At 54.3% G+C, this 14,332-nt stretch overlaps 1 protein-coding gene across 2 annotated transcripts in view; it reads right to left on the reverse strand.

The window, feature by feature from the left end:
- The window catches only part of LOC115097508, an 18,792-nt gene continuing 4,460 nt past the window's right edge, over positions 1-14,332 (reverse strand). Inside the window, exons 1-4 of one of the 2 annotated variants that reach the window (XM_029613428.1) lie at positions 12,002-12,238; positions 10,774-10,961; positions 9,256-9,854; positions 1-1,633 (exon numbers count right to left, since the gene is read on the reverse strand). In XM_029613428.1, coding sequence (XP_029469288.1) covers positions 1,346-1,633; positions 9,256-9,854; positions 10,774-10,885 — 999 coding nt within the window. In that variant the 5' untranslated portion in view covers positions 10,886-10,961; positions 12,002-12,238 and the 3' untranslated portion in view covers positions 1-1,345. Of the gene's footprint in view, positions 1,634-9,255; positions 9,855-10,773; positions 10,962-12,001; positions 12,239-14,332 lie in introns of those variants that run through there. The other variant, XM_029613429.1, reaches the window with a different exon arrangement.

Raw genomic sequence — 14,332 nt, forward strand, 5'->3', positions numbered from 1 at the left:
TGCTGCTAGAGGGAGGCATTAACCTGCTGCCTTTCGAAGGGGTAGGAAATTAGCAGCTCCCTCGGCCGTGCTTGGCTGTATATCCTCGTGTGTGCGCGTAATTTTTTCCACTGAAGAGGGAGGGTCGCTGCTCTCCTTTTATTGCCCCCTCCCTTTGTCTCTGAGCTGGGTTTCCTCCTCTGCTGCTGCACACCCCTACCTCTTGCTTTCTCATTCCTGTCAGTAAAGGATAAAGGAAACCGGCAGCAATGGAGAAGAGCCTAGGTGCTATTTTTGGGACAGTTCAGCCCCCCACCTGTGCTAAGAGGGCGCCTGGGGATCCATCCTCCTCGATTCAACGCATGATGGGCAATTGTTCTCGTTGCCTAAAGCCTCCATTTTGTTTTGTATGAGAGAAGCGCAGCCGCCGTCGTCTAGCGCACAGCTGTGACCAAACTGCCACGTCTGCCAGTGGCACAAGCCAATGTGACAGAAATGTTTAACAGTCCTGTTCTGGTTTTCTCCTGCTTATTAAAGAATGAGAATTATGTATGTTCCGGACAGTGTCAGCCTCTCGTCTCCTGCCTTTGGCACGTGGGGTGGGGATGGGGAGGCTAACGCTGCGCGGCGGAGGTTGTGGTATCGAACCTCGGCTCTGCTCCGGCCCTGTAGCCGTGGCTTAATCGCGTCTCCTCCTGGCCTGCAGTCAGGAAACTGCACCTGCTACGTCCTTCCGCTGATTTAAAGGGGAGGAGATTCTTTAGTTAGTTCACCGATCTGCACCAAGGAAGGCGGCCTTCTCGCTTTCTGTGTCCTACTGCAGTTACTCTGGCCCTGAGGCAGCTGCTGGGGCGAGGCGAGGAGATGCAGCCAGAGGATCCATTCTAGAATAGCTCCCTCCTGTCCTGTAATCACTGGGTTCTGCTGCGTGACGCAGAAGGCTCCTTCCTCACCCACACCTACACCCTGGGAGAGGACTAGAAAAAGAATTGAGAATATTAGGCTGGTGCAGTGTCCCTGCCCCCGACCAGAGGAGAAACTGAGACTACGGCAGCCCACGCTGGTGTCCCTGAGCAATGGGTGATATAACTGAGAATATTATAATTGTGTTGCCTGAGTGATGGTAGGAGGGGAGGATACTGCGTTCCCCCACTCACCACGAATTGGCCTCTACCTCTTTTGGAAAAGGGTGGCTGGGTTTCTGTCTCCTGAGTTAAGGGTTCCAGCAGCGGAAGGAAGAGCAGAGCCTGTTGCCTGGTTTAGGATGGCTGTGGTGGCGCACGTTTTATGAGGGTGAATGGAGCAGGTTTCTGAGCTCTTCGTTTGTGATTATGGAGGCAAAGGAGAGCAACCTTTGGGCCACCTGCTAGTTTGCCGAGTGATTTTGGCCTAAGCCCTGTCCTTCCCCCTCTGCCCGTCTCGGGTGCATGTTTTCTCTTGCTCTTCCCTGCGTTGCTCCCTCCGCTGTAAGGTCTGGCCCCAGCGCGGTGCTCTTGGCAGCAGGCAGGTTGGTCTGACGCAGAGCACACAGGACCTGAGCTATCAGCGTGTGGTTTCTGCTGCTGCTGTGCTCTGTTACTTGCTGTAGGAGGAGGGCAGTTGGGATCTGCAGGTCTGCAGGAAATTCAAATCGTGAAGGATTCTCATTTACAACCTGTGAGCAAAGAGAGAAAGAAATGGGAACCATTCCACTATCACAAAATAAAACCCTCAATCCTATAGTAAAGCAAATCTATCCCTGCTCCTCGCCCCCTAGGGGTTGTAGTGCAGCACACCTCTCCCTGCCCCTCGCCCCCGACAGGCTGTAGTGCAGCACACCTATCCCTGCCCCTCGCCCCCGACAGGCTGTAGTGCAGCACACCTATCCCTGCCCCTCGCCCCCGACAGGTTGTAGTGCAGCACACCTATCCCTGCCCCTCGCCCCCTACAGGCTGTAGTGCAGCACACCTATCCCTGCCCCTCGCCCCCTACAGGCTGTAGTGCAGCACACCTATCCCTGCCCCTCGCCCCCTACAGGCTGTAGTGCAGCACACCTATCCCTGCCCCTCGCCCCCGACAGGCTGTAGTGCAGCACACCTATCCCTGCCCCTCGCCCCCTACAGGCTGTAGTGCAGCACACCTATCCCTGCCCCTCGCCCCCTACAGGCTGTAGTGCAGCACACCTATCCCTGCCCCTCGCCCCCTACAGGCTGTAGTGCAGCACACCTATCCCTGCCCCTCGCCCCCGACAGGTTGTAGTGCAGCACACCTATCCCTGCCCCTCGCCCCCGACAGGCTGTAGTGCAGCACACCTATCCCTGCCCCTCGCCCCCTACAGGCTGTAGTGCAGCACACCTATCCCTGCCCCTCGCCCCCCTACAGGCTGTAGTGCAGCACACCTATCCCTGCCCCTCGCCCCCGACAGGCTGTAGTGCAGCACACCTATCCCTGCCCCTCGCCCCCGACAGGCTGTAGTGCAGCACACCTATCCCTGCCCCTCGCCCCCGACAGGCTGTAGTGCAGCACACCTATCCCTGCCCCTCGCCCCCTACAGGCTGTAGTGCAGCACACCTATCCCTGCCCCTCGCCCCCGACAGGTTGTAGTGCAGCACACCTATCCCTGCCCCTCGCCCCCGACAGGCTGTAGTGCAGCACACCTATCCCTGCCCCTCGCCCCCGACAGGCTGTAGTGCAGCACACCTATCCCTGCCCCTCGCCACCGACGGGTTGTAGTGCACCACACCCCTGCCCCTCGCCCCCTACGGGCTGTAGTGCAGCACACCTATCCCTGCCCCTCGCCCCCGACGGGTTGTAGTGCAGCACACCTATCCCTGCCCCTCGCCCCCTACAGGCTGTAGTGCAGCACACCTATCCCTGCCCCTCGCCCCCCACAGGTTGTAGTGCAGCACACCTATCCCTGCCCCTCGCCCCCGACAGGCTGTAGTGCAGCACACCTATCCCTGCCCCTCGCCCCCTACGGGCTGTAGTGCAGCACACCTATCCTTGCCCCTCGCCCCCGACAGGCTGTAGTGCAGCACACCTATCCCTGCCCCTCGCCCCCTACGGGCTGTAGTGCAGCACACCTATCCCTGCCCCTCGCCCCCAACAGGTTGTAGTGCAGCACACCTATCCCTGCCCCTCGCCCCCTACGGGCTGTAGTGCAGCACACCTATCCCTGCCCCTCGCCCCCTACGGGCTGTAGTGCAGCACACCTATCCCTGCCCCTCGCCCCCTACGGGCTGTAGTGCAGCACACCTATCCCTGCCCCTCGCCCCCTACCGGCTGTAGTGCAGCACACCTATCCCTGCCCCTCGCCCCCTACCGGCTGTAGTGCAGCACACCTATCCCTGCCCCTCGCCCCCGACAGGCTGTAGTGCAGCACACCTATCCCTGCCCCTCGCCCCCGACGGGTTGTAGTGCAGCACACCTATCCCTGCCCCTCGCCCCCGACGGGCTGTAGTGCAGCACACCTATCCCTGCCCCTCGCCCCCGACGGGCTGTAGTGCAGCACACCTATCCCTGCCCCTCGCCCCCTACGGGCTGTAGTGCAGCACACCTATCCCTGCCCCTCGCCCCCGACGGGTTGTAGTGCAGCACACCTATCCCTGCCCCTCGCCCCCCACGGGTTGTAGTGCAGCACACCTATCCCTGCCCCTCGCCCCCTACGGGCTGTAGTGCAGCACACCTATCCCTGCCCCTCGCCCCCGACGGGCTGTAGTGCAGCACACCTATCCCTGCCCCTCGCCCCCGACGGGCTGTAGTGCAGCACACCTATCCCTGCCCCTCGCCCCCTACGGGCTGTAGTGCAGCACACCTATCCTTGCCTCTCGCCCCCGACGGGCTGTAGTGCAGCACACCTATCCCTGCCCCTCGCCCCCTACGGGTTGTAGTGCAGCACACCTATCCCTGCCCCTCGCCCCCTACGGGCTGTAGTGCAGCACACCTATCCCTGCCCCTCGCCCCCTACGGGCTGTAGTGCAGCACACCTATCCCTGCCCCTCGCCCCCGACGGGCTGTAGTGCAGCACACCTATCCCTGCCCCTCGCCTCCGACGGGCTGTAGTGCAGCACACCTATCCCTGCCCCTCGCCCCCTACGGGCTGTAGTGCAGCACACCTATCCCTGCCCCTCGCCCCCTACGGGCTGTAGTGCAGCACACCTATCCCTGCCCCTCGCCCCCTACGGGCTGTAGTGCAGCACACCTATCCCTGCCCCTCGCCCCCTACCGGCTGTAGTGCAGCACACCTATCCCTGCCCCTCGCCCCCTACCGGCTGTAGTGCAGCACACCTATCCCTGCCCCTCGCCCCCTACGGGTTGTAGTGCAGCACACCTATCCCTGCCCCTCGCCCCCTACCGGCTGTAGTGCAGCACACCTATCCCTGCCCCTCGCCCCCTACCGGCTGTAGTGCAGCACACCTATCCCTGCCCCTCGCCCCCTACCGGCTGTAGTGCAGCACACCTATCCCTGCCCCTCGCCCCCTACCGGCTGTAGTGCAGCACACCTATCCCTGCCCCTCGCCTCCGACGGGCTGTAGTGCAGCACACCTATCCCTGCCCCTCGCCCCCTACAGGCTGTAGTGCAGCACACCTATCCCTGCCCCTCGCCCCCTACCGGCTGTAGTGCAGCACACCTATCCCTGCCCCTCGCCCCCTACGGGCTGTAGTGCAGCACACCTATCCCTGCCCCTCGCCCCCTACCGGCTGTAGTGCAGCACACCTATCCCTGCCCCTCGCCCCCTACCGGCTGTAGTGCAGCACACCTATCCCTGCCCCTCGCCCCCTACCGGCTGTAGTGCAGCACACCTATCCCTGCCCCTCGCCCCCCACCGGCTGTAGTGCAGCACACCTATCCCTGCCCCTCGCCCCCTACCGGCTGTAGTGCAGCACACCTATCCCTGCCCCTCGCCTCCTACCGGCTGTAGTGCAGCACACCTATCCCTGCCCCTCGCCCCCTACCGGCTGTAGTGCAGCACACCTATCCCTGCCCCTCGCCCCCGACGGGCTGTAGTGCAGCACACCTATCCCTGCCCCTCTCCCCCTACCGGCTGTAGTGCAGCACACCTATCTCTGCCCCTCGCCCCCTACCGGCTGTAGTGCAGCACACCTATCCCTGCCCCTCGCCCCCTACCGGCTGTAGTGCAGCACACCTATCCCTGCCCCTCGCCCCCGACGGGCTGTAGTGCAGCACACCTATCCCTGCCCCTCGCCCCCTACAGGCTGTATTTATTTTTATTTCCAACTTGTATATCCCGGGCACAGTGCAGCTCACCTAACCCTGGCCCTCACCTCTGTAGTCTTGCACTGTGTTCCACTAGCTTTGCCTCTCCCCAAGCAGTTTCCTGCATGAGTTTGCCTTCTCTGCTCAGTGTTTCCTCTCCTTATATACGTGAGCAAGGGCTGCTTCTTCCTGATCCTGAAGAGGATTCTGAGCATGAAATCAATCCATGTCTCACTTTTACGGTAACTGTGAGTTTAGACCCAGGTCTTACACATTTGGAGCTTGGCTGAAGTCTCTCTTTTTGAATCTCCTATTTTGTGGGGGTTCTCACCAGGGTGGATTGCAGGAAAATATCAGCCTGAGGATTTTTTTTTTTAACTGGACCACAGGCTAAGTGACTCCTATGTGTACTTTCTATACGGCCTATGCTTTAATAGCTCCCAAAACCCTTGAGAAGTGCATCGTGTCCCAGAGCCTGGCAGCCTTGAGTCAAAAGATCTCCTACATAAATTTCACATTTTTCTTAAATAACTAAGTAGTAGAGTATACCTTAGACCAGGGGTGAGCAAACCCTTCCCTCCAGCCATGCAACGCAGTGGGCCCCCCACAAGTTTGGTTATAACTCTCACATATCTCCTGGATGCCTGACCTGGTGGTGAAATTTCTTCCCAACCAATCAGTTAATGAGACAACCAGTGTCAAACATGGGCACAAATGCTCAGTAACACAGATTTTCAGATTGAGGAAACTTTATTGGCACACGTACGCACATGCACTCTCTCAGAAGCAGAGACACACACGCACCCTCTGTCACTGCTAGTCACATGCATGCACCTCCTGTGTCAGAGAGAGAGAGAGTGTGTGTGTGTCTGACATATCCATGCACTCATGCTCCCAGACACACACACATTCTGCTGATGTGCTACTGCTTATGTGCTCACAAGTGAATGACCCAGGCCCAGCACTGACCCAACATTACGTAAAGTTCTTGCTTGCTACCAGCCTGCAGCAGCCTCCTCCCTTTCCCCACCCCCACTCCTCTGCAATCCACTCTCCAGGAGACTCACTGGTTATTCCCCGTGCCCTCTCAGAGTTCAGCCCAGCCACCTCACATTCAGGCCGATACAATAGTGTGTGCTCAGCGGAGCGCACTGTTTAACCTGCAGTTGGACGCACATTTTGGATGCTTATCCACAACCCCTTATATCATAAGGGGTTTAGCAAGTCCAAAACGTGTGTCCAACCCCCCCCCCCCCCCCCAAAAAAAACCCCCAACTAATAGCGCTCACAAATGTAAATGCATGTTGATGAGGCTATTAGCTATTGGCCCCAGAAACAAAAAAAAATGTGCGACAGATCCACACATTTGTCGCTCAGAAATCAACAGAAAATACTGCTTTTCTGTATATTGGGGCAATATTAAGTCGGAGGAAACAACAGGTTAAAAAAAAAAGGCGTGCCGTGGTCAGCTTAGGAAAAGGGACGCTCAATTAACGAGCGTCTGTTTTCCTAACCCGCTGACAGCCACCTCTCCTGGGCTTCCGCTGCCAAGGAAGCGCTAGGGGTGCGCAATGTCCCTAGTGCCTCCTTTTAAGCGCGACCCCTCATTTAAATATTGTATCACGCGCCCTGGAGAGGTGGCCGGGCGCACGTTGGGAAAGTGGGCGCTAAACACGGAGTGCCCGTTTTCCGCACGTCTTTCTTGTTATCAACCTGATAGAGTCTTGCCAAGGAGGGGCAGTAGGGGCTCCCTCCCTCCCTTTTTGTGACTGTAGCTAGCAACCACTTCTCTGGCCCCCTACCCCATTCCTTCTGACTGGGGGCTACAGCTTCTGCTGCCTTTATGGCTTCCTAGGCTTGCCCTGCCCATCTAATTCAGGGGAGAGGGGACCAGTAGTGATCATGCTGTTCCTCTGGGGCTTAAAAAAAAAAGGACATTTAAGCCGTGGCCAAGACCAAGGAGCGCTACTGACCCAAAGCAGCACAGCCACAGATGGAGTCTTGCTTTCCCATGTGGAGCCAGTGGAGTTAGGACTGGTGCAAGGGTGGTCTGGCCATTATTTGCTTTTATGTCTCGGATGAGGGTCTCCTTAACCTTAGGGTAACCTGCATGCAGCAGTAGTTATCCACCTTGCTGGCAGACTGGATGGATCACTGTGGTCTTTATCTGCTGTCATTTACTAATGTCAGCATTAGGCACCCTAATACAGCCTTGCACCCTGTCCCTGCCCCCATTTAAAAATTATGCATTTATAACAGGTTTTACATAAAAAAGCTTTACAGTTAAAATCTCACATGTATATTATATTTACATGCACTGCTGTGGTGCCAACCAGAAAACCCCACAAAAAAGCAAAGGAGACATGCGGAACGCATCTGGCATTAGACCTTTTATCGCGTTTGTTGGGTGTGGGCTTGATCCTCAGAAAGCCATGAGTAAACAATTACAATTTCCAATAGACTACAGTAAGCCTTCCATACCAAAACAGCACTAACTGGCCACACTCAAACAGTATCAACCTTACCCGTGAAAAGGCAACATTACAAACATTACAGCACACCCTGAACACCAATACATCTCTTATTAAGAAAGCAGAACAAGCCAAGCTGCTAAAGAGCCCTAGACAGAAACTGCAAGCTACCAGAACACCTCGCCTCAGTCACAAATGCAGACAGACCCTCACCAAATACAGAATAAAGTATAAATCCAAATGTGCAGACAAAAACTGAACTGGAAACCACAAGAAGTCAGCCTTTGTATGCAGCGCAACAATGGAAAAACACCACCATCCCTCAGAAAATATCAAATAAAATCAAGAAATATAAAACATAAAATCAATAAGAAAATTATACTAATGAAAAGAATAGTTTAAAACAGCTGACAAATAGAACAGCCAATAATTAAAAAAAAACCTCATATAAACCTTTTTAAAATTTCTTAAACTCTACTACAATATTTCAAAACAGCAAATACATCAAATAAAAAAATTGCCTGCTCTCCATACCTGAAACCTTTGATTCTGATCACCCTGAGATTGTCATGGATGAGTTAAGAATGGAGAATGTGTACAGCTTTCCCCTCTCTTTCATATACACACACGCTCTAACACACACACAAATTCATTCTCACACACTTAAATGCACACTCACTGACTTGCTTACACTCTCACTTGCTTGGTAATTGTAGTAGGTGGAGGGAGGAACGGCCCGAGGAGCAGAGAAAAATGGATGGAGGGAAGAAGGGAGGAATGGCCCAAGAAGTGGAGAGAAGCAGGTGGAGTGAGGGAAGAATGGCCCGAGGAGTGGAGAGAAGCAGGTGGAGGGAGGGAAGAATGGCCCAAGGAGTGGAGAGAAGCAGGTGGAGTGAGGGAAGAATGGCCCGAGGAGTGGAGAGAAGCAGGTGGAGTGAGGGAAGAATGGCCCAAGGAGTGGAGAGAAGCAGGTGGAGGGAGGGAAGAATGGCCCGAGGAGTGGAGAGAAGCAGGTGGAGTGAGGGAAGAATGGCCCAAGGAGTGGAGAGAAGCAGGTGGAGTGAGGGAAGAATGGCCCGAGGAGTGGAGAGAAGCAGGTGGAGTGAGGGAAGAATGGCCCGAGGAGTGGAGAGAAGCAGGTGGAGGGAGGGAAGAATGGCCCGAGGAGTGGAGAGAAGCAGGTGGAGTGAGGGAAGAATGGCCCGAGGAGTGGAGAGAAGCAGGTGGAGTGAGGGAAGAATGGCCCAAGGAGTGGAGAGAAGCAGGTGGAGGGAGGGAAGAATGGCCCGAGGAGTGGAGAGAAGCAGGTGGAGGGAGGGAGGAATGGCCTGAGGAGTGGAGAGAAGCAGGTGGAGGGAGGAACGGCCCGAGGAGCAGAGAGAACAGGAGCTACCACGATGATTGCGCTAGGGGGAGGTAGGGCTTGAAAATCGCAGGCCCAGGACATACTGCCACGGAGAACTTAGGGGGAGGTTCTCACTAATAAGAAGAGGGGGGCCTGGTGTGGGCTGCTGCAACCATCATCAACCACGTGACTGACCCAACCGGCCCACCGGGGCATGCCCGAAGCCCCAAGGGGGCCAATCCATCCCTCTCCCGGCTGCTTACCATCTCTGTGATCCTCCGCTTTCCTGATGGCTGCAGGATGACCCTTGGAAAGGAAGGTGGAGACCTGGAGCCTGTCTTTGGCAGGGACTGACTGGCCAGTGATCCGTCCTCCAAGACCTGTACAAGGCTGACCTTCCTCTGCACTGTCTGTGCCCTCTTTTCCTGCTTGGAGCTGGTCTGGATGGGAGGCAGGCGAGCAGAAAGCTTCTGAGCCAGCGTGGCCCCAGAGCTCTTGCTGGGGGCCTCAGTAATGTGATCACTCTGGCCTCCCTCCTCTTCCTTTCTAGAAGCAGGTGTTTCAGACTCCCTGCTGCCTGTACGGGAGTCCTCTGCCTCCCACACCTGCCCCAGGGCAGACTGGAGGTCAACCAGGATCTTTCGCACCTTCGTCTTTTTCGGGCTGGGAGTTCTTGGTGTGGGTGGGGGGCCTGTACCCTCGCTGGGAGGATCTTCTAGAGCAGGTCCCTTCTCTGCTCCTCCCTCTTTCTGTACATGGCCCTGCTTCGCCGGCGCCCAGGGGCTACAGGTCTTCAGGAAGTCCTGGGACCTTTCCAGACCCGCACCGTGTGGTTTCACATAGGCTTTCACCTTGTATAGTCCTAGAAGAAGTTGGGACACTGTTTAATGAGGGCCCCTGTAAAAAATGTATAATCGCAGTACAATAGTCGAGAGCTCTAGAAGCCCTAGTGGCCCTGGACAGAACGAGAGCCTCAGAGGAGTTTGGATAGCCAACGGACCAATGGGAAGGCTTGCATTTATTTATTTATTTCAGGTCATCTGCTATTCTGCCTTTTCCCAAAGCTGGTCTCAAGGCGGACTGCAGTAAATTGAAATGAACGGAGGCAAGAGAACAGCTTACAGGCAAAATCAGAAGGAACGGAGCAACCGGATCCAGTAATCCCACGCTGAGGCCCGTGAGCTTTGGGGATTCGTTCTGTTTCTTTAGAGTTCAGACAAGCTAACTTATTAACATAAGGGCCAGCAGAGAAAGGCCAAAATGACCCCCTCCAGTCTGCGCAGGAGCGACTCAGCGCCCGACGCCCGCTCTCCGTGTTGCCTTTCAGAGAAGTGAGTGCTGCTCCACGCGGGCTACCCCCCCTGCCGTCTAGGAAGCACAATGCAGTCATTGCTGCCGTTTTGGGTCGTGACTGGGAATTTGTATGTGCATCTACCCAAAGTGGACCGGTCGCCACTGGGCAGACTGGATGAGCCACTCTGCTCCTTTATCTGCTGCCTCTTACTATGTTGCTATATTGTAAAAACCCCTACGAAGTGTACATTTGTAGATGCTTTTGTTTTTAACTTGCCGCAAGGAAAGCTGCAGCGGAAGGCCCAGCCCAGAGCCACTGACGGGGAGGTATGACTGCAGCCTCAGAGCACATTACCTCCCGCTCGGCTGTATTTCCCTTGAAATAATTAGGCAACCCCCTTGGGCTCAAAGCTCTCTTTAGCTCTGGTGGAGCTTGGATTTTATGCTAAGTCCCAGCTCCCCAGGCACCTGCTATTTGGGAGGTGTACCTGCAGCTTGGGGTTTGCCGTCGGAGACAGGCAGGGCCTTGTCCAGCCCTCGGAGCGGAGGCAGCCTGCGTAGGCCCTGGTTCATTCTCCTCCTGACGAAGCTGGACTCCATGGTGCTGTGAGGGAGCCGCAGTTACCCTCTGCTCAGGATCTCCCGGGACCTCGCATCTCCTGTGGGCTCTTTTCACCTGTAGAAGGAGAAAAAGAGAAGTGGAAGGGACAGTAGAGGCCAGAGTCTAACTAGGGAGCCAGGAGTTAATAGGGGGGAAGGTCTGGCTCTTGGCCGCAATGTGCCAGGCAGGCTGGTGCTATCTGTCAAATCTTCACTACGGTGGGACTGCATCCAATTGTTTGTTTTTAGCATTACTTATTTTTATTGTATTGAACAAAAAGACAACATAGAAACGTAATAAAGTCTACTGCCATCTCAGGTACATTTTACTTCGTTGGTACCCACTGAAACAACCAGAAGACTTGGCAAATAAACAGAGTGATTCAAAGCAAACCCAGAAAAACTTAGTATGCAGGAAAAGAAAGCAGAATGGAGCGCGCTGCCTGGCAGGACATCTGCTGGAAGGGGGATACAGGCCCTCAGCATTCCAGCCTTGCTGGTTCCCTTATCGGCTCTTAATCTCCCCTGGAAGGGACCCAGATTTCATTTGCAGACAGGAAATTCTGCTACTTGGCAAACAGGCTCTTCTAGGGAGCAACAGAGGCCGTCCCCTTACAGCAGGCATCTGGCTAAGTCTTCCACAATCTCAAAAGAATATGTTTGGTGCAAAGGAGAAGCCTCATCTCTGCTATTTCTGGGACTCCCTGGCCCTGGCGCAGCCACGGAGAAGGCCAGCATGAGAACCTGACTGGATCGGAGTCGTTTTCAGTTCAGCTATTGCATCCTGCACACCGTTCCAAAAAGCCCGCAGACCCAGACATTCTTCTCACTCCGTATGTAATAGATCACACACACACACACACACACACAACTTCATCTCCTAGGGTGCAACTTCCTTCTCCCATGTTGTGTTAATGGCCAAAGCAGAGATCCTGAGAATAATTACACAGAATACAAGTTTGCACCTTTTACACACCTAACACTTTCCAAGAAGGTCATGTCAGTGACCTTCCCTTAAGGGAAATATCTTTTGTTGCTCAAGGTAGAAACCTAGTGAAAGGCAGCAGGTAGCCACCTATTGGTCCATCTCTCCTGGACAGGGAGTGCCCCTCTTACCTAACAGACTGCTTGGGAGGCTCCTGCAGAATACAGCAGCTTTGTGGCTCCAGGCCCCTCTGTGCATGTTGCAACCGAGGCTGCTAGGATCCCAGCACCTCCTGAGATGCCTGGCAGCATGGAATGACCTTGTCCCTGGCACCCCGGCAGTCCTAGGGCAGGTGTCCCTGAAGCAAAACTTCTCTCTGGCAACCACGGTAGCCAAGACAGAAACCTGGGCATTCACCGCCTGCCTTTTCTGCATTACTTCAGGCCTGCCCCTCCCTGACAGAGGAATGCAGTGCTTCAGACACCTTGTGCTACACCGGCCAGCTTTAGAGGAATTCAGAGGGTCAAGAGGAAGGAGAAAGCAGGATATGTGTGTTATTTTCCATTCCTAATGTTTCCAGAGTTTGGCTGGTCCCGGATTTCTCCTGATCTCTTCTTATCTGAACTGGAAAGAGGCCGAAAGGTCAAACAGGTCAGCAATACCAATAACCCCAGCAAGCCCAGGCACAGCAGCCCCCCGGTAGAGGGTTACCAGATGGCTCCAGGTCATCCGGTTCAAATTAAGGCAAGTGCCAAACAAACAAACAAGATTAACATTCAGAAAAACGTCCATCGCAAAAGAAGCTCATTCGTATGTCTTTTTAAATCATTTCTAAAATAAAGTTATTTCATAAATCCATCCCATTAAGAGAAGTTGATCACAGGTGCAAAACAGGACAAATTACACAAAAAAAACCCGACAAAAGACAAGCCACTACACACAAACATACAACATTCAATCGAATCAAACAACAGGAAAGAATTCCTGAAGAAAAAAACTTTTATTTGAATACTTCCGATAAAGCTTTAAATAATTTCCTCTAGAGCACTGTGATCTCTTCTGAAGAAATGTATGATACAGCCAGGCCTTCAATGAAGAAAACCAGTTTCTCCAAAAGTGTGCTCGGTCCTGGTTTTTGCCCTGCAGGGGTTTGTAATTCTGACTCTCTTGTTGAAATCGATAGCGATTTCAGAGCCACAGACTCCATGCAGGCGATAGGGCAAACCCAGGACTGGCCTAGGAGTCATCCGGTAAGCCTGTCCCGCTGGTACCAGGCTAAGCACCGCAGTCCGAGCAGCGCCACACAAGCGTCAGCTGCACTAGAGCAACCGCTCTTTACAGGGCTCAGAAGTGTCAGGGCTGGCTTAACCCCTGGGCAAACTAAGTGGCCACAAAAAAAGTGGCAAAATTTTGGGGAGCAAAGCAAAAATACTGAATGGCGTATTCATGAAATAATGTAAGTCAATAAACAGGTTTCAAGAGTGGGAAAGAAAAGGTCCAGATCTTCTAACCCATATCACTCTTATCAACTATTTAGTGTCTGCAGGGCTGGCAGATCAGTGGCACGGGGTGGGAGAGAGAAAAGGATGGGGATTCTATATAGCGATTATAGCTCACGGGGGGGGGGAGAGGAGAACCAGGGCAATTACTACCAGGGGCTATGGGGGCCTGCTGCCAACCTTGAACAAAGTATTGCCTGATTTCAGCCCTCTGCCTCGCAAGCTGTGGAGATTTGTTGCTTATAAATGATTTACAAGGTGTTGTCCACTCATTGATTTCTAATTGGTTAGGTTATTTATTTTTTTATTAACTAGCAAAAAATGCCCGACATTGCTTGGGTAATTTGGTCGGTAACAACCTGTGTGTGTGTGAGCATGTGTGTGTGCACCTGTGAGGGTATGCATGCCTTTGTGGATGCACCTGCCTGTGTCTGCCTGTGTGTGTGCACCTGTGAGGGTATGCATGCCTTTGTCTGTGGATGCACCTGCCTGTGGCTGCCTGTGTGTGTGCACCTGTGAGGGTATGCATGCCTTTGTCTGTGGATGCACCTGCCTGTGTCTGCCTGTGTGTGTGCACCTGTGAGGGCATGCATGCCTTTGTCTGTGGATGCACCTGCCTGTGTCTGCCTGTGTGTGTGCACCTGTGAGGGTATGCATGCCTTTGTCTGTGGATGCACCTGCCTGTGTCTGCCTGTGTGTGTGCACCTGTGAGGGTATGCATGCCTTTGTCTGTGGATGCACCTACCCTTGCGTGCATGTGTGTGTGTGCATTTGGGGCACCTGTGTGTGTGTGTGTATGTGTATGTCTGCCTGTGCCTCTATATGTTTGTCTCTATGTGTATCTGTTTGTGTCTACCCGTGTGTGTGTGTGTGTGTGGTATGTGTGCCTCTGCCTGTGCATGTGGGGGCCTATGCCTATGTGTGTGTGAATGCGTCTACCTGTGTCTGTGTCTACATGAGTGTGTGTGTTTGTGTCTGCTTATGTGTGTGCTTGTGTGAGTATGCGTATGCAATCCTGTGTGC

The sequence above is a fragment of the Rhinatrema bivittatum genome, chromosome 8, assembly GCF_901001135.1.
Source record: "Rhinatrema bivittatum chromosome 8, aRhiBiv1.1, whole genome shotgun sequence".
Lineage (NCBI taxonomy): Eukaryota > Metazoa > Chordata > Amphibia > Gymnophiona > Rhinatrematidae > Rhinatrema > Rhinatrema bivittatum.